Genomic DNA, 24,748 nt, shown 5'->3' with positions numbered 1-24,748 from the left:
CAGGGACTCTTGAGGTAATAACGTCTCACTGAACCTAATAGAAAATGCTTTAACAATCACTATACTCCGAACATTAACAACATATCTTTTAAATCTAGCAACACCATCCCAAAATTATATCAATTAAAAGTAAATTATTAAATTCTTAGCACATCGAAAATAGCTTGGTTCAAATTAAGAATCGCTGCATTTTTTAGTGTATTATAAATTAATAAATTTCCTTCAGTGTGAGTACACTAATAAAAAAAAACAAAAGTAAATAAACAATAGTATACATAATATACTTGCTAAATAACATTGCTGATAAAAATCATTGGAGTTAGTATTGGATTTGGATTATTCACACTATTTAAAAATATTAATTATTTTAAAATAAATTGATAATTTGTACATAAATAAAAAACCTTCAGCACTCTTTCACCCTGATACTTTACAACCTACCAAGAACTAGAAATATCAATCAAGACTGGTTTCTATGTTACTGTATTTATCAAGTTTATATACATTGCGTTCATATAACTTAAAAATTAGTATAGTTAGTTTTTTTTATGAAGCTCTGTGCAAAGTACATTTTTTGCGGATTTTTATAAGAAATTCTTGCGACTCGTCAATTTGTTTATCCAGCTAAAGAAAATGAGACTATTCTCAGTAACGCAGATATTCAAAAGTCGAGAAATATTAATTATATGACGACTATAGAAGTCAAAGTAACAAGTGACAAAAATTTATTGGGCCACAGATACTACTAATCCCACAATCGCTTTATAATAAACTTGTACGCCTCGCACTAAAATTCAAATGAGTTATTTCAGTATTTTATGAAGTTTATCTTAAAATGTTTCCATACGGATAATAATAATGCTTTTTACATTCCTAAAAACCTTTTATAAGTATGCTCAATGCTCATGTTTAAGACACGTTTTTATCGAAGTTATATGTAGAATGATAATGCAATTTTAATATCGGGTTTTGTCCTGCGTCACGAAAGTTGAATTGTGAAAGGATTCGATTGCAAGGATTCTACGTAAAATATCCTGCTACTTATAATTGCTAACTATAATTAACTTGGAATATAAGGCTATATAAAATTAGTAGTTTAATCCGTAAAAATTTTGGTATTAAACAACTAAATGCCATCTTTGGAGATGTATCTGAAAAGGTTTAAGCTACAATAAAATAAAGTCTCACATTAATAATATTTAAATAAACTTTTAAATTAACTGTTATATTAGGGTTCCTAGTTCTAAGTGATAATAATATTTTAAAGGCAAAAAAAATACCCGGCTCAGATTGTTACGGTAATCTTCTTCTTAAGACTGCAAATTTTTCAATGTGTCCTCTTTGTACAAACGAATTTGACATTAAGGGATGTCGGCTTGCTCTTTGTATGGAGCATCTGTCAGAAGAGTTATTGAATAGGGTGGGTTTCTTTTCAAAGCCTCGTGGGTTCAGCTTTAATATAACGAATACGTATATTTATCAAACAGGAAAAATATATATAAACGTTTAAATAAAGTAATAAAGTAAGTTTGAGTAACGGGGGCAGTAAGCTTTTTTTTCAACTTTCGTGACGCGTGCTAGGATGTTCTCGTGTTTAGTGCTGCTGGTAGGGATTGTAACCAGCGGGGGGTGGTTGCGGGTAGCCGGCGGGGTGCTGCGGGTACTGGTAGGGCTGGTAGGGCGCGCCGGGCGGCACGCGTGAGTGGTGCGGGTACGGGAGCGTGGCGTACGGGTTGTAGAGCGCCGGCATCGGAGCGTACACGGGGTAAGGTGACGCAGGCACTCCGTACGGGATCGGCATGCCTGTAAAAAATATATAACTCTTGTGTCGTCTCGTGGGAGGCTTCGGCCGTGGATAGTTACCACCCTACCTGAAAAGACGTGCCGCTAAGCGACTTAGAGTTACAGTACGGTGTCACTTATCATCATCATCATCATCATTCCTATCTCAGTCCACTGCTGCACTAAGGCCTCTTCATTTGCACGCCATCTCGGTCTATTGCTGGTTAGCTGCATCCAGTTCTTCCCTACTGCCTTTACAATATCATCTCTCCATCGAGCTGGTGGTCGACCAATGCTTCTGTGTCCAGTGCGCGGTTGCCAATCCAGAATCACTCGGCTCCACCGCCCGTCCTTCCTTCGACATATGTGACCCGCCCAGTTCCATTTCAGGGCCGCTGCTCTTTGAACGATGTCAGTGATTCCAGTTCGGTTTCTGATCTCTACGTTGGGAATCTTATCTAATAGAGACAAACCTAACATCGCTCTTTCCATTGCCCGCTGAGCCACTTTGAGCCGGTGCACCACATTCTTTGTAAGGGTCCATGTCCCTGCTCCATATGTCATAGTGGGTAGGACTTAGAAAATATAACTAGTATAACCATCTGGTTACGGCAGATCAGAATACAGTTGTCACCACCCCTGTCACCGCGGGTGTCGTACGATACGACTAATGGAATATAACGATGAACGTGTTAAACGTTGAGAATGAATTTATTTCAGCAATGGACTGATAGAGGCTATTGATGATGATGATGACCCTCTAACAGGTTAGCCCGTTATAAATTCCCAAATTTACCCTGCCGGGAATCGAACCCGGTACCTCCAGCTTAAAATCACAGCGCTCACCGCTGCGCCAGGGAGGTCGTCTATTCAGCTTAGGTAATCAATTATTTCATCGATCGGGTCTAGTTACAATACTTTTTTAGCTTATACCGAATTTACAACGTGTAACCGAATTACGAAATAATCTTAAAGGATGCACAAGTATATTTCATAAGGAATCACCCTGAAAAAATTTAAATAAAAAAATCATATTTATTTTTCCATACAAACTAATTCAAAACATTCTAGGTGTTTACTCATGACAACCCTATTGAAGACAAAATAGCGACATGTGCATAGTACCACACATAGTTAATAAAGTGACAGGAGTCGCTTGATTTTACTTTTGCATGTTATGTTATGGCTGTATCTGATTTCTTTCAGTAAAAAACTAGTGCAATGGTTTACTCAAAAACTTATTATCGTTTCGGTTTCTCAGTGACAGTAAATAATGTACCACTAAAGCCTCTGAGTATTATTTCGGGATACATTTACACGTTGTATGTTACCTTGTGGTTGTTGCGGGTAGGGCAGCGCGGTTGGTGCGGCGGCGGCGGCGGCGGGGGGTGCGGCGGGGCCAGCTGAGGGAGGGGGAGGTCGCGGAGGGGGGTCCTTTTTAGCAACCACCGGCTGGAAATGTTACATTATATTAAAAAACCTAGTACTTCGCTTTGGGCTCCTCATCGGGGTGCGATACCCGCACATACCCCAAAATTTTCAGAGTTAGTCAAAGTCAAAATCAAAAATTTCTTTATTCAAATAGGCACATAAATGGCACTTTTGATGCGTATATTACATGTAAAATATGACATAGAAGTGAGTTGATGGCGATAACAAAATTCAGCGTAAAACTAAAGCGAAAGGGTTCCAAACGCGCCCTGGTCTGAGAAAAAGCCCACGACAAACTTAGCCAGGTATTTTTTTTGTTATCACCATCTCACATTGTCATTTAAAACTATTTAAGAAGCAACCTGGTTAGAGCAATAATTTACACCCAAGCATTTTTCTAGTCCAAGTCTGTCAGTTCGATTCCTATTTATATATTTCAGTGTCTGTGTATTTATATGTATATTATAAGTATTTATGTATATTATTCATCAGTCATCCTAGTACCCTTAGCACAAGCTACGCTTACATTGGGGCTAGCTAGATGGCGATATGTGTATAGCCATAGTATATTTATTTCACTTGCTTCAACGGTGAAGGAAAACATCGTGAGGAAACCTGCATGACTGATAGTTCTCCATAATGTTCTCAAAGGTGTGCGGAGTCCACCAAACCGTACTGGGCCAGCGTGGTGGACCCGTGCCTTTTAGTAGGTCGGTAATGAGTTTATATGACGAAGAGTTGGAGAAACGTATTTTTCTGCGAAATCATTAGGCGTAAAATTTAGGCGATGCCTAGTTTTAGTGAGATCGGTCATTAGTTAAGTATTAGTGTATACTCACTTCATTAACAGCATCTTGATAGTGTTGCGGTGGGGCGGGTGCGGGGCGTTGGGCCGAGCGCGAGGCTTCCTGGGTGAGGTCCTTCAAGAGTTCATCCTTCTCGGTCTTTCGGGCGAAGCAGAAGTCAGACACCTTGTTTTGGAAGGCCACCAAGAGCTGTGTAAAGGAAACAATAATAAAATAATAAAAAAAAAAGGAAACAATATGCTTTAGAAAATATAATTAATAATTCAAAGAAATATAATTCATATTCAAATTCAAAAATATTTTATTCACGTAGACCTTATTACAGGCACTTATGAAGCGTTCATACAATTGACATGTTACACTAATGTTAGTGGTGATAATATTATTCGTTAACTTAAAACTAAAGCTAGGAGGGTTCCAAACGCGTCCTGGTCTAAAAAGAGCCTGCAACAGACTTAGCCAGGTTTTTTTTTTGTTATCACCATCTCACAGTCTAGTTAATGTAGAGTTATGAAGTTAGAGCAATTCATACCCAAGCTTTTTTATCATACATGTAATCCTTAATGCTATAAAAGGATTTTTCTATAAGCTTTCGTTTTATGTAAACTTTGAACTTATTGAGAGACATCTCAAGGCTTTTATCAGGTAATTTGTTATAAAAAGATAAACAATAAATGGATTCTCCCTCCCTTAAATGGATTTCTAATTTTATGCAGCCTAGTAAACTGCACTACAAGTTTATCTTTACTTTTCACTGCATGTCTAATTCAGAAAGCAGTTTGCAGCGAACCCAGCTTTCTGAGTCCAAGGCCGTGGGTTCGATGCCCACTACTGGAAAATGTTTGTGTGATGATCATGATTGTTTTTCAGTGTCTGGGTGTTTTTATGTATATAATTCATAAAAATATTCATCAGTCATCTTAGTATCCATAACACAAGCCACGCTTACTTTGGGGCTAGATGGCGATGTTTGTAATGTCGTAGTATATTTATTATCTGAGTCAGTTAACTTTAGAACGCCCTCCTTCAGGCCAGTAAGGTCTTGAAAGGAAGTCAAATAAAAAACAAAATTCATTTGTTTCAAGTAGGCCATACTTTATAAGCACTTTTGAAATGTCAAGTATGTATGTTTGTAGTGGCTCTACCACCGGTTCGGAAAGCAGATCCCACCGAGAAGAGCCAAGAAACTCAGTAGTTGCTCTTTTACAACATCAACATTTACAATCTTTTTTCTATCTTGCGGGAGATGAGAGCGAGGCTGGCTGCTTCCAATCTACCTTGTCATTAAGGAATTCATTAAATGAACGGTAACCTTGCTGTTTTAGATGTGTTTCTACACATTTTTTAAATGTATGATGGGTAGGTCAAGAATTAGCTTAGGAATCATGTTGTAAAAGCGTATACTAAACCCCACAAAGGAGTTCTGTACCTTTCGCAGACGATATGCAGATATCACTAATTTATGTCCATTTCTGGTAAGTCGATTGTTAATTTCAGCTTTTTGTTTATAAAGAGTAATGTTTTGTCTCACAAAGACTATATTATTATAAATAAATTGCGAAGCTACTGGAGATATACTTATTTGTTTAAATTTTTCACGAAGCGATTCGCGTGATCCAAGTTTATTACGCGTAGTTTGAAGGGTTACCTGAGTCAGATCATTGTAGAACTTGACGCCCTCCTTAAGGTTGCCAGTCAGGTCTTGGTACGCGTCGTACGCCGCGCAAAGCTTGCCGAGAACTTCGTCGCGGTTGCTGGCACCCCCGCGGGACTCCATCAAGGCCGCGTGACTCTTCTGTAGCTCCCCAGCCAGGGTCTCCTGCCTCTCGAGGGACTCTTTGGCCCTGCGCTGTAGGGGCGCCAGGGCCGCGCCAAGGGCCCCTGCGGATATCGCAGGTTCGTCGACAGCGCCATCCGCCGCCAGTGCGGACAGGAACTTCTCTCGTAAATCGATTGTAGCACTCTTGAGTTCGGATTCGATTGAATCGCGCTCCGATTTTATTTCTTCGACCTGGTGTACAAAAATTGTTTTATTAAATACTGTGGTGAATACGATACAGAATAAATATGTAAATTACAAACTAAAAACCCCCGATTTTTATGTAGATCGCCATTTTGTGCTGGCGGCCATCTTGTATTATATACTTTATTGCACACTACAAAAAGTACATAATAAAGAAAAGTATAACAAAACGGTATCTACATCATAGTACACGATGCGAGCGTATTTATCATAGTGGTACAACTAATAAAGTCTTTTCAGTAAATAATCATATTGAGGGAGTTGTGAAAAAATATGTCGTCCATTTTTTTTTGTGGCGGCGGACCGATTTTCGCCAAAACACAAAATGAAGAACACCAACTAAATCACATTTCAAACAAAATAAAACAAAATTTATATCGTTTCAGGAAAAAAGATGAAACATACAGACACACAAGCGAGGAAATGTAAGCTTAATTTGCTAATTCGCGAAAACCAGATAAAGTGTAATCTAATATAATCTATTATTCTTTCGTTGATTTACAATATCATCTAAACATCTTCTGAGGATGCAAAACGAGCATACAGCATATTTTGGAAGATGTATATGAGTGTGATGATCCAACGAATGAGCTGTCTGTAATACGGTCTGGTTTACGCATTTTTCTGGTTGGAAAATGCATTTATTCCAGTAGTAGATTGATGAATTTACATGGTCATTATAGATAGTTTCGGCATTGACTCATACATTTTTGGACTCTGCTAATTCTAGTGGGTACTTACAGTTGTCATAAGGTTGCGTAGATTGCGGATGATGTCCCCATCGCCACCCGTTGGGGCGGGAGCGTTGGGCACGCCTGCGTCTATCTCTCCGTCGCTGCGGCTAAGCAACTCGATATTCTATAAAAAAAAAACCATTATTTTAAAAATTTAAATTTGCTTTGCTTTTTTCAAGCATTCAAATAGAGAAATGAGTTAATTAAAAACTATTTATAATTATCCACTAGTATACAAACCGACTTCAGAGTGGCGTAAGATACCGCATGGTTTATTTAAACTAAACTAAAATAACAGCAAATCGAACTTTATTTTTTAGATTACGATAATTATATTTAGATTAATAACGAATATATATCTATATATTAAGACAGCCGATTGGCGCAGTGGGCAGCGACCCTGTTTTCTGAGTCCAAGGCCGTGGATCCGATTCCCACAACTGGAAAAATGTTTCTGTGATGAGCATGTATGTTTTTTAGTGTCTGGGTGTTTATCTGTATAATATAAGTAATTATCTGTATTATATTCATAAAAATATTTATCAGCTATCTTAGTACCCATAACACAAGCTACGCTTACTTGGGGCTAGATGGCGATGTGTGTGTTGTCATAGAATAAAAAAATTGCATTCCAGCTGCATTATTAGATAACGAAGCAATTTCGTATCTCATTTACATTATGATTAAATTGTATATTAAAGTTTACACTCTAAGTATATTCTAACAACATCCAATAAATGATTAAAACTGGTGACAGCCAAATTACGAGCGTAAATGTATAAACATATACATGCTGTTAATGCCCATTATCTTGAGCAATAAAGACGACATATGATTTATCTTACTAATATTTAAGTACGTATAGTATATACAGGTTTATAATTTTTTATATTATTTATTTTTATTATTATTTTTTGTGTGTAATCTGACTAAGTATTAGTGTGTAATTTTTCTTAAGTGTGTATGTAATATAAATACACTACGCCAATCGGTTTATCTTGGTTTGTACCACCATGATAAACCGATTGGTGTAGTTTGCATTACCTACTACGCGATAAGGCAGTCTTTTGTATCCCACTTTCTAAGTTTTCTCTTGTAGTGTCCATTTTTTTTCTGAAACTGTGTGAATAAATAAAGAATCATACGAACATCTTTATGCTGCTGGAACTTCTGCTGGACAATGGCGTCCGCTCTGACAGCGCCATCTATGATCTGCGAGTACTTGGACGCGTTGGCGCGTATCGCTTCCGTCAGTTTGTCGGACTCCGTGCGCGTCCAGCGTGCGCCGAACTGCGCGCGCAGGGCCGCGTCCGCTTCCGCCTCCTCGCGCAGCATACGCTCCGCCTACATTAACAACAAGTTATAACAAGAGCAGAAAGATTGTTTGAAACGTCAAGTCTGTCTGTTCGTAGTGACTCTACCACCGGTTCGGAAGGCAGATTTTACAGAGAAGAAACCGGCAAGAAACACAGCAGTTGCTCTTTTCCAACACCACATTTTACATTTTAACATTCATTTTTCTATCTTGTGAGAGATGAAAGCGGAGCCGGATGCTTCTAAGCAACCTTGTCATTAGAAATTCACCAATTGTATAGTAACCTCGCTGTAATGAATGTGTTTTAACATATTATTTAAACTTATGTATTGGGAGGTCCAAAATTACCTTAGGAATCATATTATAAAAGCGTAAACTCAATGCCACAATAGACTTCTGTACCTTTCCCAGACAATATGCAGATGTTACTAATTTATGACGATTTCTTATAAGTCGACTGTTTATTTCCCCTTTTTGTATATATAGACTAATATTAGTCTATATTATATACATGATATTTATATAGTGTACTATAGTGATACTCTGCGAATATTGAAGTAAAGGTCATTCAATATTCTCAGAATCAAATCACGGAACAATTCTGTCCACCCCTCATGGAATAGATTCCATTGAGCATTGCTGTCAAAAAGCGCATTGAATGAGGACAATTAACACGGTATAGGTGTCATGATTCGTGCAACAGAGTTACAGGATTATTGTCTTTGAGATGTGTTACGGAGATCAATCTCACTGCCCACATATAACCTTAGCAAGAAGTTTAGGGTATCTGAAATGGCAGAAATGTGAGGCAATACTGCGAAAGACGAAATGTACGGGATATCCGTTAATGTAAGATGGCTGATTATTTACCTCAGTCAATATCTCCCTGTTCCGCTGCAACAGCTCTGGCAGTTCAGCCATGAGCCGTTGCAGAGCTGGCAAGCCACCTTCGGCGCGCACCGCGGCGGCCTTACTGCGGATGGACTCCGGCAGACCCGCGCCTCCAGAACCTTCTGTCTCGATACAGGCTGGGAGGTTCAGAGATGCCAGGATGCTGTGGGCAATCGTTTTATTTTTTTGACAAATATAGAAACGGCTAGCCTTGTGTATTTAAGTTATTTTTGCAGCATTACGTCCTACGGCATTTAATTATGGGGTAATGCTGCTGATATAGATTCTAGTTTCGTCCTGCAGAAGAGGGCTGTTCGTGCGATTTAAAATAGGCCCAAAAGAGTCATTAAAGGATAAATTTAAAGAAGATAAAATAATGACGGTGCATAGTCAGTACATACTTAAAAATTTAATTTATGTCCATAAAAATATAACAAAATTTAAAAAGAAAATGGATTGTAACAATATAAATATAATATAAATATTATGAGCAAAAATAAACTCGTTGTGCAGTTTCCTAGGCTACATAAAATCGCTAATTCATTCAAGGGCAATTGTTTATTATTTGATAACAAATTGCCGAATGTAATCTTTGAGATGTCTCTCAATAAGTTCAAAGTTCATATAAAACGTAAGCTTACAGAAAAATCGGATAATAATGTCAAGGGTTACTTTCGAAGTCTAAGGCCGTGGGTTGGATTCCCACAACTGGAAAATGATTGTGCTTTGAACATTGGTGTTTTTCAGTGTCTGGGTGTTTATATGTATATTATAATTATATATCTATATTAGTCATAAATTATTCATCAGTTATCGTAGCACTCGTAACAAACCACTTTAGGGCAAGATGGCGGTGTGTCTTGTCGTAACATATTTATTTATACATGTAGCCAAGATACTACTTTGATGGTTACAACATAAGTTGTAGAAATTAGAAAAATCGTTGTTCTAATTATTGCTTACACACATTTTTTAACAACACTCTCAATGTGGGTATTAAATGAAAGGGCTGGACTATGAATACGATACACTTTAATATGAAAATTAAGCTTAATTTGCTATACTCCGAGAAAAGTAGGAGAATCTGTACGGTGTAGAATAGAAAAACTTTATTGCAACACAACACAATAAGAAAAAAACAAGGAAAACAGTAATAGTACTTAGTGCTAGGGTGCAAAGACGCACTAAAAGTGATCTTTTAAAGGCAACCTGAGCGTGTGAAGCCCATAAAAAAGTGAAAGTGTGAAATTTGCAATTTCTTCAATCTTCATACTCCACACCAAACAGATCTTCAACGATGTACCCTCTAGTCACGTTTCGCTCCGATACTGGAGCTTCCTCAGGAGATGTTGACTTTACAATGAATAATTGCTAAGCAATCATGGTGTTAACATGATGGTCCGGATATATCGTAGAATACCGCAAAGTAACGCCTGCTTCTATCCAATACACTTTATATACAATAACAATTTTCTTATCCAAGATGGCTACTACACTCACAAAATGGCGAATTACATTATTTTTTCACAATTCTATTAATATGGTTATCAAATGAAATGGCTTCACAAGTAGAATAATGTACACCATATTGAAACAGAATGGGGAAATTAAAACTAAAAACATGGATATCCGGTTTCGAGGACTTCTCGAAATAATCTCTTTAGAGATAAGTTGTCCTAACACACGTCCTGTCTTTTTAAGTTGATTGTTAATTTTTAATTTTATTTTTTAATAAATTTATTTTGGTCTTATCATTGCCCTAAGATTTATAAGGAAATGTAATGATGACTGGTACATAGGATATAACGATTTACTGTTTATATAGCTTTCAGCACATTATGAGTTGGGGGTTTTTTAAATTATTAATTCAATTTTAATATTATTACCTGTTTAGTAACTGTGTAGCTTCTCTTAGTTTGTTGATCTCTGCGTTGACAATGTCCGCGCGCCGCGCCGAGCTGGCTTGCATAGCTTGATGAACTGGCATTGGCACCAACTTCTCAAATAGATCTGCAAATACAAAATTCAATTTTAAAACCCATAAAGGTATGTAGGCATAGGCTCTATATATAGTCTCGCATAGGTGTGTACGTTTTGATAGATGCCGGTTTCGGAATAACCGATATTTATATCGGTTAAAATATTTCAAACCGTGCTTTAATTGGCTTATGTGTGTACACAGTCTTCAAGAACGCACGCACGATACTTCAAAATGCGAGAACGAACATGAGCGGTCATTGAACCCAGCCAATCCAGGAAACCGCTCAATAACCAAAACCAATAAAATCAAACTTGCCAATAAAACGCTAATATAAATTTTGTCCTCAAAATGTATCCACCCTCACCAATACCTAAGTAAAATTAATCGGCCTGCAAGCCCTAATCGCGACCGGAAATTCTTCCTAGAACGAGTTCCGTCACAAAAAGCTTTAGTTAAAAAACTGTAGGATAAAAAACTTTGGGCTCACCTTTATGTTTGGGCGACCAGCGATCCTGCAGCGGCAAGGCTTGAGCAACTGGCGCGCGAGGTACTGGCTCCAACGACCTCGCATCGGGAATCCTCTCATGGTATATAAAGTCATTATCGCGAATCGCAGCCGCCAGTTGACGCGCAGCCTTCGCGCCGAGCTCATATACTGGAGAACCTTCTCTCATAGTCTTTAATAGTTCTGCAGCGATTTGTAGACGCGCTATTTCTTCGCCAACGGCTTTGTTCGCTCGACAAACTTGCGCTTGGTAGTATTGGGTTAGACCGCGGAATGTTTGTTGTTTTGCTTGTACCTGGATGGAAAGTTTTATATAACACTCGATATCTACACTCGTGGCGTCATAGGCAAATAAGAGCCATTAAAAAGCAATGTTAAAAGTCATTGTTCCATTATTAAAGATTAATGATTTTGGTATTGATAACACAAAATTAGGCAACTGTTAGTTACTTATATATGCAGCGATTTTCGCAGTTAAAGTAGTACAAAATTATTTTTATAGACGTGACGTCATTCGGCATTTCACCTGTCATGGCGCTAGATTTTGCAGTTTGATTTACGGAAAATAAATTACAATCTCACTAAGAATATAAAAACATACGTTTTTTCATAATACGTGAACCACATATATTTACATTAATACAATAATTTAATATTATGCTGCCGATATAATACCGATTGCCCGATACTGAATGAGCGCAGAGACACTAGGCTATCACCGCTCAGTTGAAATTAGTAAGGGAGTCTAACGCGTATCTCGGGGAGCCGTTAGTTCCCGTTATTATCATAAACATCCACTGCGAGGTAGCAACTTGGACGACATAGCTTCTGATAAGACTCCTTCATATCTTAAGATGTTTAAATTTCTTGGAGTGCAGTCCGAACTTTGATCGTGTATTAAGCTGTCTTTCAGCATGCATTCCACAAAACACCAAGTTTTACAAGCATTTGTTCTCTGGTTAATCTACTGAATAGGAATACTCCCAATGAACATAAGACAATATAAATCACTGAGCATTTTTAAAAATGCTGCTAAGGCGCATAATCTCGCACAATAAAGACGACTATTATTTATTTACTCTTACTCATAAATAAGTATTTATGGTATGGAAGTTTAAATATTAGTTTATTTATTTTTAATATTTATTAATAGTATTGTTGAATGTGTGGTTTATGCAATAGTATGTAGTTATTCGTATGTGAAATTTTGACCTTTCCTTTTTTTTTAATTTTCTTAATCCTAAGGTTGAACTGGCAGAGATCGCTACCTAGCTATTTGCCCGCCTTTTATACCCTACTAGCTTTTGCCCGCGGCTTCGCTCACGTTAATATATGAACGTAAATTACTTAAAAAATCTGAAACTTTCATATAAATTTTCATCCCCTATTTGATGCCCTTGGAGTTGGAATTTTTAAAATTTGTGAAACAAGTATTTCTTTATTTTTAATCGAAAACCTAAAATCAAAGTTTCATGGATGTAACTTGAAAAATAAATTGATAAATGAAGGATTTTATAACAACTTTCACACCCCAATTAACCCTCTTAGGGTTGGAATTTTCAAAAATCCTTTCTTAGCGGTTGCCTACGTTGTAATAACTACCAGTGTGCAAAATTTCAGCCCGATCCGTCAAGTGGTTAGAGCTGTGCGTTGATAGATCAGTCAGTCAGTCAGTCACCTTTGCCTTTTATATATATATAGACTACGTACTAGAATTGTCTGTTCTTTTTTTTCTGAACTTGATGTGCAGTACAAATAAAGAGTTTAAATATATTGAGGAACCCCGTGCCCAGTAGTGGGACGTTATAAAAGTAACTTACCGCGGTAGTCCAGTCTCTATCCAAGATTATGCGTAAATGTTCCTTCTGTAGCGAGCGCATGGTGTCCATGAACAACTCTTCACACTGCGAGCACACCTTTGCCACCATGCTGTCTTTCATCCCATCTATAAAATAAAACCTTCTTTCAGAAATAAAGTGCGGACATACACGGGTAGGCTAGGGCTGTTTCTAGTGAACAAATTACACTAAAAGCTCGTGAAACCATATACCCAATTTCTATAAATAATCGAATCCCAAATCTTCAGATTGCTGATCGAATCCTAAGGTACAGGGAAAAGTCGAAAAAGCACTACTCAATTATTTGTATAGATTAGTATAGATAACACGATAATTGAAGCGGTGTTCGAATCCCAGCACGCGCCTCTAACATTTCTAAGTTATGTGCGTTCTAAGCAATTAATTTATCACTTGCTTCGACGGTGAAGGCAGTGGCGTGCACTGGGTTTCTTACCCGTGAATGGTGTGGTATGCATACAACAGGAATATTGCATACAAAGGCAAAATACTCGTATACGAGTTATAAATAAATTTTAGGGTAGGCAGTGCTTTTGTGCATGTATGAAGTGCACGCCACTGGGTGAAGGCTAACATCTCTGAGGAAACCTGCATTCCAGAGAGTTCTCCATGATATTCCTCAAAGGTAAATAAATATACTACGAGAATTCACACAACGCCATCTAGCCTTAAAGTAAGCTTTATTTGTGTTATGGATACTAAGATTACTGATGACAGATAAACACACAGACACTGAAAAACATTCAAGTTCATCCCAAAAACATTTTCTAGTAGTGGGAATCGATCCCACAACCTTGGGAGCAGAAAGCAGGGACGCTGCCCAATGCGCCAATCGGCTGACAAAGGTGTGTGTAGTCCACCAATCCGCACTTGGCCAGCGTGGTGGACTACGGCCTCAACCCCTTCTCATTGTGGGATGAGACCCGTGCCCTTTAGTGGACTAGTAATAAGTTGATATGATGATGAACACAATAAGTGCTACAGTAAATTTATAAAGTGGGTAAATAAATAAACTTTTGATAAATATAAATTCATATTTGCCAGATATTTTATTAAATAGTTCCCTTCCCCCCCGCATCGTGAAAGAGTATAGACGTGTATTTTGTGTCGTCAAAGTGTAAAAATTAAAATTTAAACTAGTTTCTGGCAAAATAATTAGTGACAAAATATTAGGAGTGCATAAGTAACTGAGGAGCATTGAGTAAACCCCTGTCTTTACTCAAACACGTGAGTCAACTACTATTACTCACACTTACGAGTATGTTCGTTAAATAAGTCACCATCCATAAACCACGCATAAGATGTTTACAAGAGTAAAGGAGACAAATATTATTCTGTGATGACAACTTAATACCAAGCTGCAGAGGTCAAAGTATACTGGACGGAAGTTCAAAATATAAGCAGTCATCGATCGCTACCATTTTATTAAGATCCCCATGCACCTGTGTTACAATCTAGCTGCATTAATTACTTTTTGCATTCTATGAGCGCCTGGTAGACTTTGGCGAACTTTGTTATGTCGAGTGACCGCTCGCCCCCCGCCTCGCCGCTCCCGCCTGCGTCCACCGACGTAGCACAGCAGGCACAGTCCGCTATTGTATTTGAGCGCACGGGCAATAGTATGATGCAACACGGCGATTCGGCGCCTGACTTACCCTCGCTTGGATTAAATGTTACTGAGCGCAAAAAACGAAAACATGATGGACTTAATCCAAGTACTGCTTCCTACATTAGTGACATGTTCACTTCATTTTCAAGACAGCAAGAGAAACTTTTCAAAGAGTTAAAGTATACTATTGATAATTTAAGGGAACAAAATGAGGATTTAAAAAAAAGTGTTGACACTATGTCAAGCAAATATGACGAATTTTTGTTCCGCATATCCACCCTTGAATCGGAAAGAAAACAGGACAAAATAATTTTTCAACAGCTTGAGGAGAAAATCGAAAACTTGGAACGTAAATCTCGGTGTGCTGGAATAGAAATTCGAAATATCCCAAAAAGTAGTGGAGAAACTAAAGAGAACATTGCTGACACTGTTAAAAACCTTGGGAAGGTTCTGCAAATTGATCTGATTGGCTCGGACATTCGAGATGTGTATAGAATTAATTCTAAAGATGGATCAAACCCTATCATTGCGGAATTATCTAGTGTCATCATGAAAGAAAAAATCATAACCAAAGTCAAAAATTTTAATAAATCAAAACCTAAGAGTGAAAAATTAAATACAACACATTTAAATTACTCTATACCCAAAAAGCCTATTTACATCTCTGAGACTTTGACATCTAATAACCAAAAACTGTACTACTTGGCAAGAAACTTTCAAAAAAATTATAATTATATGTTTTGCTGGACATCTAGAGGAGTTGTATATCTATGTAAAGATGAAAAATCACCACAGATAAAAGTAAGCAACGAATCGGATCTCGAGAACCTTCGGAAGAAAAAATGACTAGTTGTAAGACACAAAATAACCTTCTCTTATATTTTTCTTATTTTTTACCTATATTTTATATTTTTCTTATACATATACATATTTACACTATTATACAAAATTATACACAAAAACAGACTTTACAATTTTTTACACATACATCGCCACACACTAATTATGATGAATAAGTATACCTATTCACCTTTGATTAAACTTATACATAGTATTTACATAGTCAAAAGACAATACAATACTTTAAAAATATTTGTTTTTAATTATAAAATTCAATAGTATAAATGAAATAGCAAATGACTTAGACAATGTGTCTGTTTCAAAAAAAATAACTTGTGAAGTCGCAGACTGTTATAGGTACATTAAGTCATTTAAAAAATATAGTTTTACAATGGTCACACAAAATATTCGGAGTATTAATTGTAATATGAATGGTTTTGAGGTTTTAATGTCAAGGCTTAAAATAGATCTAGATTTAATAGTTCTAACAGAGTGTTGGCTATCAAATACAATGTTCCTGCCACTAATTAGTGGCTACAACTCAATAGCAACCAAAAATCATCGAAACCAAAATGATGGGATAGTAGTATACTTTAAAGAACAGTACAGAGTCATAATTGATGAACCTTCGTTCCAAGATGCAAACTGTCTTGTTTTAAAATTACAAAATTTGGTTATAATTACAATCTATCGTTCTCCATCAAACAAAACAATTGATATTTTTCTATCTTCCCTGGATACAATTCTTCAAAGTAATTCACACTACAGGAACATTGTAATTATTGGGGATATCAATATTGATATAAACCCGGATAGAATGGACTCTAACTCGGAAAAATATTTAAATTTAACTGCATTTCATGGCTTATTACCAGCACACACTTTTGTTACGCGAGATGCTAGTGGATCATGCATCGACCATGTTCTACTAAAAACAAAAAATCCCTCATTAACCTTAGTTCCACGGACTTTATTAACTGACCATAAACCTGTAATATTCAGTATTCAATTAAAACAGAGTTTCACCCAGTATGCTATAACTAGTATTAAAAAAACCGATACAGAAAAATTATATTTAGACGTAGCAAATATTGACTTTACTCCCATTTTAAATTGTCCCGAACCAAACACTGCCCTTAATTATCTAATTGATAAAGTAAGAACAGCTGTAAATAATAACACTCAGATAGTCGCATTGTCTAGACGTAAGAAAATTATTAAACCTTGGATAACACCTGGCCTTCTTAGATGCATTCGTCACAGAGATAAATTGCATGAGAAGGCCAGGCGTTCTCCACAAAATGAAACAAATATGATAATATATAAACGTTACAGAAATTTCTGTAATACTCTATTAAAGAAACTTAAAAGAAATTATGATAAGGAACAGGTGAATATGGCAAAAAATGATAATAAAAAGTTATGGAAGGTACTGAAAGGTATCATGAATACCACAAAGCAAACAGGGTTTAATAAAGAGTTGTTAAATTTGGTAGATTCACCACAATCATCAGTTGATAATATAAATAGCTATTTTATAAATATTGGTAGGAATTTGGCTGAAAGTTTTAATAATGCAAATAATACCAACTCGGAATTGGGTTGGAATTTTCAAAGTCAATTAAAATCCTTTGTGTTGTTGGATACGGATGAAAATGAAGTTAGTAATCTCATAATTAATTTGAAAAATGAATGCACTGTCGGATGGGATGGAATCTCCAACCAACTACTTAAACATTGTAGGAATCACCTAATTATACCATTAACGCATATTTTTAACGGTTGTCTACAAAAAGGTATTTTTCCTAATGCTCTAAAGAAATCAGAAGTTAGGCCGATATTTAAGAATGGTGACAAAAATAGCCTTAACAATTATAGACCAATCTCCATCTTGCCATCATTATCGAAAATTTTAGAAAAAATTATTAATAAACGATTAATTGAGTACTTAGAAAAGAATAATTTCCTTTCTCAAAATCAATTTGGATTTAGACATGGTAAGTCCACGGATGATGCAGTGCATTCTTTAACCAACTACATCGCTACCAACCTTGATCAGGAAAAAAAATGTATTGGTATATTTTTGGATTTGGCTAAGGCCTTTGATACCGTATCTATATCTATATTACTTAAAAAGCTAGAACACATTGGCATCAGAGGCCTTCAGCTTAAACTTTTTAGGGACTACTTATCAGATCGATACCAGTGCGTGAGAGTAGATTCCTATTGCAGTAGTTATCGGCTGGTCACCCACGGAGTACCGCAAGGCAGTATTCTGGGACCGACCCTATTTCTGGTGTATATCGATTTTCTCACACGTGTCCAACTGCAGAAAGGGCAAATAATTTCATATGCAGACGATACTGCCCTAGTATTTGCTGCGGATACTTGGACTGAAGTTTTCGATGCAGCACAATCAGGCTTCAACGCCGTTACCAAATGGTTACATAATAATATTCTATCACTCAATATAAGTAAAACCAAATATGTAAGTTTTTCGATGCGAATACCAAGCCTACCCACTAACCTTTGTCTTTATTCACATGCATGTGCGGACCCTAAAACTGTCCCTTGCTCATGCCCAATATTGGAACGAGTCGATTATATTAAGTACTTAGGTGTGACCCTAGACAGCAACTTAAACTTTAAAAAACACATCGATATTCTAAGTGGTCGATTAAACAAAATGATTTATATCTTTAAAAACGTAAGATACGTGGTCGATTTCGAACTTTTGAAACGGATATACATGGCTTTGTGCCAATCTTTAATAATATATTGCATCTCGTCATGGGGTGGAGCATCTAAAAGTATTATAAAGAAAGTAGAAGTCGCTCAACGTGCAATATTAAAGGTTTCATCTTTTCGGCCCTTTTTGTATCCAACAGCTTTGCTTTATCAAAACTTTGAAGTTCTTTCAGTGAGAAAGTTGTTCATATTAAGTGTCTTACTGAAGCAACACACGGAACTTATATATGATACTTCCTATTTAAATAAACGCAGAAAACATACTGTAGTTAAAAGACCAAAAGTATCGAATACCTCATTTATTAAAAAATTTTACTATTTCCAGGGCCCTCACCTTTATAATAAAATTAATGAATTGACACATATCTACTCACTCAACAAAACAAATTGTAAAAAAACAGTAATTTCTTACCTACTTAGCTTATCTTATGAAGATACTGAAAATCTACTAACTATTTTAAAATAACATATCACATATCATATATTTACCTTACCTTCTATCTACATATCATTACCTTCCACACACACACACACACCATTACACACCCTCTCTTTCGACAACATTATACACACATCCAACAGACACACATCTTAACATTTATTTATTTATTTTAGAGAGGAGCAAGTACAGAAATATGTATTTATTTATTTATATATAAATTGTAATTATGACTTTTGTTTTTTGTATAAGTAGGTACCTAGATATCAAATTTTAAATTCTCGTAAATGATATCTGGCCAAATTTTGTTTATTTAAATACACCCAGGGGAGGTGGCACTGAAGCTGAAGCACAAGTTATCTTAGTTTGGCTTCAGAAGCTATGTATTGTATAAAACATTAAAATAAAAAGGATACCCCATCCGTAAGAAAATAAGTACGCCTAATAGCACATAAATATTATCCTTAGACTAGTTATTTAAGTACTTACTAAAATAATTATTGTTTTATTAGAATGTAAGTTTTTTGAGAAATAAATTATATTATTATTATTATTATATATTATTATTATTATAGTTTTTAAGAACCAATGTTCATGACATTGAGTTGGTGGGTATTTTGATATAAATACAGGACTGCATTATTGATGCAACTGTTAACTGTGTTTTGTTTTAATTTTTATTAATTTTTTGTTTGTTTGCTTTTTATTGTTGTTAGCATTATTATTAGTATTTCTCTCTTTTCTTTTTTTTTGTACCCTAATTTTAAATAAATACATATTCGTGTAGTTTATAAGTATAATGAGAATAATAATGTATGTCATTGTTCATTATTGTGAGAGGATTTGTCCGTACTAATGAATTGATAATAAATAAATAAATACGATACCTCTTATGCATTTGTAAGCGATGACCTCCTGGGCCTGCGCAAGCATCAGCTGCGAGAGCGTTTGTAGTGTTTCGAGGTGGAGATCAGGGGTGGACTCCTGGTGCACCGCCATCATTATATTGCTTTTCATGTACGCGAATATACCCGCTGCTTGCTAGTCATAACACAAAAGCCAACATTAATTTATTTCAAGTCGGCATAATTATCATCATCATATTTATTTATTTAGTAAAAACCAACCGCTAATACATTTTTTCTTGTCCAAGTTTTTACGTTGTGAGCTAAGGGAATGTTTAGCTTATTACAGGTTTACACAACGTTTGCATATAATTTCAAAATTAATTACATTTTATTAAAATATAAAATATAAATAAATGTCTAAAAATATTTTACTAATTTATAAGGTTATAATGTTAAAAAATAAAATAGAATTAAAATTTAAAAAATTTAAAAATAAAATTAAAAAACAAGCTTTATTTAAGCTTATTAATATTTATGCATATTTTTGAATATTTGATAACATAAGAAGTCAAGTATTTATTTTATTTTTATTTTGAAATGTCAGATAGTACAATTAAAAGTGTCAATAATTTTACGCCTAAAGTCAGTGTATTTATTATGAAATAAGTCTATTTCTTCTTGTTTATTTATGAACCGTGTGGCGGTATCCACATTATCTCACTAGATGGCGACACAAAATTGAGCAGCTGATATTTTATAATCACAATATACTTGATATATTGCAGCGATTTTCGCCGTTAAAGTGGTTCAAAATTATGTTTTTATAGACGTGACGTCATTAGGCATTTCACCTGTCATGGCGCTAGATTTTGCAGTTTGATTTACTGATATTTTCAGTTCTCACACTAATACAAAAGTCAAGATTAACTTATTTCAAGTCGTCATCATTATCATCATCATATTAACCGTGTGGCGGTCTCTACATTATCTAACTAGATGGCGACACAAGGATCCTGCATCGCGCTATGTGTTCACAAATAGTCACCCTATATACAACTTCCAAAAATAACAGTTGCCCTATATACAACTTCCAAAGATGAACAGTTGCACAAAGACTTATTCAGAGAAAGATCTTCCTATTATTACGGTCGAAAGTATCACCATAGCTCCCGTACCAACCGATTGAAGTCCACTGCTGGACCTAGGCCTTCTGTAGGGAGTTCTGATATTCACAGTACTGGGCAGCCTGTTTCCAGCGACTAGGGGGGTGGACCAACGCTGCGTTTACCGGTGCGGGGACCCCAACGTCCATCGGTTCTTTGAGCTGTGCGCTCAGCACAGCCCTTTAGTTTAGTGACTAGTTGAGCTCTACGAGTATGTTGGTAACTTCTTCTACGTATCTCCTCATTTCTGATTTGATAACGTAGAGATACGCCGAGCACCACTCTTCATCGCACCCGGAATAACTCCGAGCCTTCCTTTGAGGCCCATACTAAGCGACCACGTTTCAGACCCGTAAGTCATGACAACACACTGTTCGAAGACTTCTATTTCAAGTAAGCCTTTTTTTTAAGCACTTTTGAAACGTCAAGTCTATGTTTGACTATTATTATCGATTCCATCTCGATAAAGTCGGCAAGAAACTCAGCAGTTGCTCTTTTCCAACATCAACACCTTGCGGGAGATGTGAAATGAATACGGCCCGGGCCTCCAGAATAGTCTCTCATCATATCATATCTAGTAACCCTTCAATCAAAAGTCAATGTCAATGAATGTACCATTGACAAGGTTTACATTTTTGTCTGCTGTTGGCTTGCGAATAAGAAGTTTTGCATGCAACAGACTATAAAGCATAATATGAGTATAAAGACTATAAAGCATAAGTCAAAAAATTATTAAAGAAGAAATTTGTCTTACCTGGAACATTTTAGCGGCCAGTTTAAGAGAGTCTTCAGTGTCGAGAGGCTGCTGTGCTGCTATTGTACTCTGCAGAGCCGCCATGTTGAATAAGATACACATCCGCTCGTATGCTAGTGAGCTAACAGCTGGAACAATGAGAAGATGCAAATTCTCTAAAACCCAACTAAGCCTTAACATGAATAAACAAAAAAATTGTGTGTACTTATGTACATGCGTTAGAAGTTATATTTCTTTGGCGTAACAAGATAAAAATGTTCAAATTTAATAAGTTAATTTTAATAATAGAATAGTACTATTGTCAATTAATTTATCACATTTACCATCTATCCCAGCTTTACTTATTAAGGCTCGCCAGACGGAACAATCTTAAGCATTACTGAATAAGCCTCTAAATGCTATACAACAGGTCTGGAGGATACTCATCCTCTGCTTCACAATTTATCGCATACCCAAATGTAATAAAAAAATTTAAAGGGACATTTCCTATCAATTGGAATCCTTAGTCCTGAGATAAGGGAAATAGACCACTCTCAGGTCTTTTTTAGACATTTTTCTTGATAATTCAAATGCTATGACACTATGACACTATAATATAAAATTCAAATAAAGTTCTTTCATAATGAAATAACACTATATAGTTTTTTTTTTATCTTTGTACTTGTCAAGGTTCCTTGACTTGGCTTGACTGGCCGTAAAATATAAATATACAGCAGCGTGATGAGCAATCAAGTTTTAAACTCCTTAATTTAAAACTGCTGACGAGCTTCATAGTCTAAAATACCAAAGGATTACATACTGACACTAAACCGGCCTCCAAACAGGATACCCTTGACGAAGGCATCTTTCCACTTGAATGGGATCTGCACCTCTTGTGGTGGAATTTTGCTCTCCAGGGATACCAGCTGATCATAGTAGCTATGGAAAGGGGAATAAAATTTTGTTACCCAACATTTACAATCATGCTATAATGGCATCATAGGAAAGCATGGATTATTAGCTGTTACTTTAAGTTATACGAGGATACCAAGTTTATTCACAAAGTTGATATTTGCCTACAGCTTTCAACCTTTATGATAACTACCTCAAAAGGTAAGGATGAAAGAACTGCTTGGCTATTTGCATGGATATACAGATTACATTCAGTTTAAAGCACAATCACAATGTAAACTAGGTAGGAAGATAGACTTGACCATATGAAACCTACCTAACCTAATCTAAAATACTAAATTTTAGATTAGGTTAATCAAATTTAAGTATTTTATGGGTTTTATTGGGTACAATAAATTAACTTGCTGATAAATTATTTGCAGAGCACTAAAATGTTGTTTATCCCTTTGCATAGAGAACAAACTGACATTCATTTGTTTACATACAGTCAACGGATAACTGACTACACTTTAGGCTATTATGCAGTTAGCATTAATTTCACTTTTGAATGATTAATTACTAGTGCAATACTTTTCAGAAAAAGGTAGGCTGAAAAGAGTTTTAGACATATCAGTATTACTATTGCAACATAAAGAAGCTTCTTTAAATGTAGAGGATGGCTGATATTTAGGCAACACACATAGTAATACTGATACTCTAATGTGGGAGCCAATTCGCACTGAACACATCAGTGTGTACTGTGGGGTGTTATATTATAAATGCTCATGGTGCTAAATAATATTGCTATTCAAACAAGAGGTACAGTAAAAAGGGGAGCTACAGTAGTTTGACACCTTTAATCTCGTGGTAAATGTGGACATAGTTGACATAGGATTGCAACTGTATATAGTGGCTCTTAGTAGAACATTGTTCTCAAAACATTTTCATCATTAATTCATGAACTGAACCCAAGATTTTGTGATATATGACTAATATTTCCATAACACCTTATATTAATAAACATATGTTGTCTAGCATTTAAGTAGTAGCAGTAGTAAGTACTAATACAGTTTGTTTTCTAATTCTCATATTAGAAAGGTCCTGTCAGTTCAAGTGTGACAAAACAGTGATACTATTCACACATTTATTTGTAATGTCGTTCAGTTAGATTTCGAAATTTACTTATTTAAACAGTCCTTTTTCAATAAAGTTTTCATTGATTATGTTTCTAAGCTCATGTTGTTGTTTTGTAAACTAAATTTAGGTGAAAATAGGGTTAACTTGGCTTTGTCTTGTTGTACAAAAGCTTGACTGTTTATTTTTCGTAATGTTGTAGCGGTCTGATGTAATCGTTTCTCTCTATTTAATTACTGAGCAGGGTGTTAATTTTTTGTGTCTAATGTATGACATTTTTCAATGAGCGATGAATCAATGATTATTGAGTGACTCATACGTTAATACCTGTAAAGAACGTCTAGCGACGACGACTTGTCGAACACTTTCCAAATAGCGTTGGTTCGAAGCCGGCTGAGCTCATTGATAGCTTCAGTAAAGTCTTCATTGAGATCCCCTGTGTTGTACGTCGAATGGATTAGGTTCTTCAAAGGTTTGACGATATCAACGTCAGTTGATTTCTTTAACGGAACACATAGCAATTCAGCCATTTCTGCGAATGATATTTTGTTTGTGAAATGAAATGTCACATTGTAACTTTGACAACATCCATAGACAATTTTTTCTTTTAAATGGATGTCTGTAGCCCTAAGTTCTGCTTTGATAAAACTATGGGGGGTAGAGGTAAGGAGGATCATCTGTGTATATGAAAAAGTGTCGTCAAAATGTATTAAATTAGGATGGCGCCACATTTGCATCAAGGTAACTCTTAAAAGAAGCGCCAAATATAAATATTGTTAGAGTAGGCTTGAAAAATAAACAAGGAAGTAAGGTTATATTTACCACAATATTTTGTACAACGTAAGTTGTTGAAATTCTCAATAATTAACTACTTTAGTCGATAATGACATTAAATTTTTTAACTCGGCATACTTCAATTCATCTACGATTGCTACATTAATACCATACCTTGTGCATCCACCAGCGCCATTGTGGAGGATTTTTGAACTGTTATTTAGCGCAACAACTGGACACTTTTT

The 24,748-nt window shown here is 35.9% G+C and overlaps 1 protein-coding gene across 1 annotated transcript; it reads right to left on the bottom strand.

Moving 5' to 3' along the window:
* Positions 1-609: 609 nt before the first annotated feature.
* On the bottom strand, positions 610-24,291 carry LOC120626673 (programmed cell death 6-interacting protein). Its single transcript, XM_039894286.1, has 14 exons — positions 24,057-24,291; positions 22,525-22,643; positions 21,726-21,853; positions 19,848-20,001; positions 13,289-13,413; positions 11,451-11,763; positions 10,869-10,992; positions 8,962-9,145; positions 7,926-8,120; positions 6,784-6,900; positions 5,668-6,030; positions 4,053-4,208; positions 3,114-3,234; positions 610-1,803 (listed from the first exon to the last, which is right to left on the bottom strand). Exons 1-14 carry the CDS (start codon positions 24,257-24,259, stop codon positions 1,595-1,597), a joined length of 2,511 nt encoding a protein of 836 aa, XP_039750220.1. The 5' UTR covers positions 24,260-24,291; the 3' UTR covers positions 610-1,594.
* Positions 24,292-24,748: the final 457 nt, after the last annotated feature.

Source organism: Pararge aegeria, chromosome 10 (assembly GCF_905163445.1).
Source record: "Pararge aegeria chromosome 10, ilParAegt1.1, whole genome shotgun sequence".
NCBI lineage: Eukaryota > Metazoa > Arthropoda > Insecta > Lepidoptera > Nymphalidae > Pararge > Pararge aegeria.
This window is presented reverse-complemented; position numbering and strand designations above follow the sequence as displayed.

Coding starts and splice junctions, on each gene's coding strand:
- LOC120626673 (XM_039894286.1), bottom strand. CDS start 24,259: ATGGCTGAATTGCTATGTGTTCCGTTAAAGAAATCAACTGACGTTGAT. Junction 20,002..21,725: donor TGGCCGCTAAAATGTTCCAG/GTAAGACAAATT, acceptor TGTTATGACTAG/CAAGCAGCGGGTATATTCGC. Junction 13,414..19,847: donor CGCTTACAAATGCATAAGAG/GTATCGTATTTA, acceptor TTTATTTTATAG/ATGGGATGAAAGACAGCATG.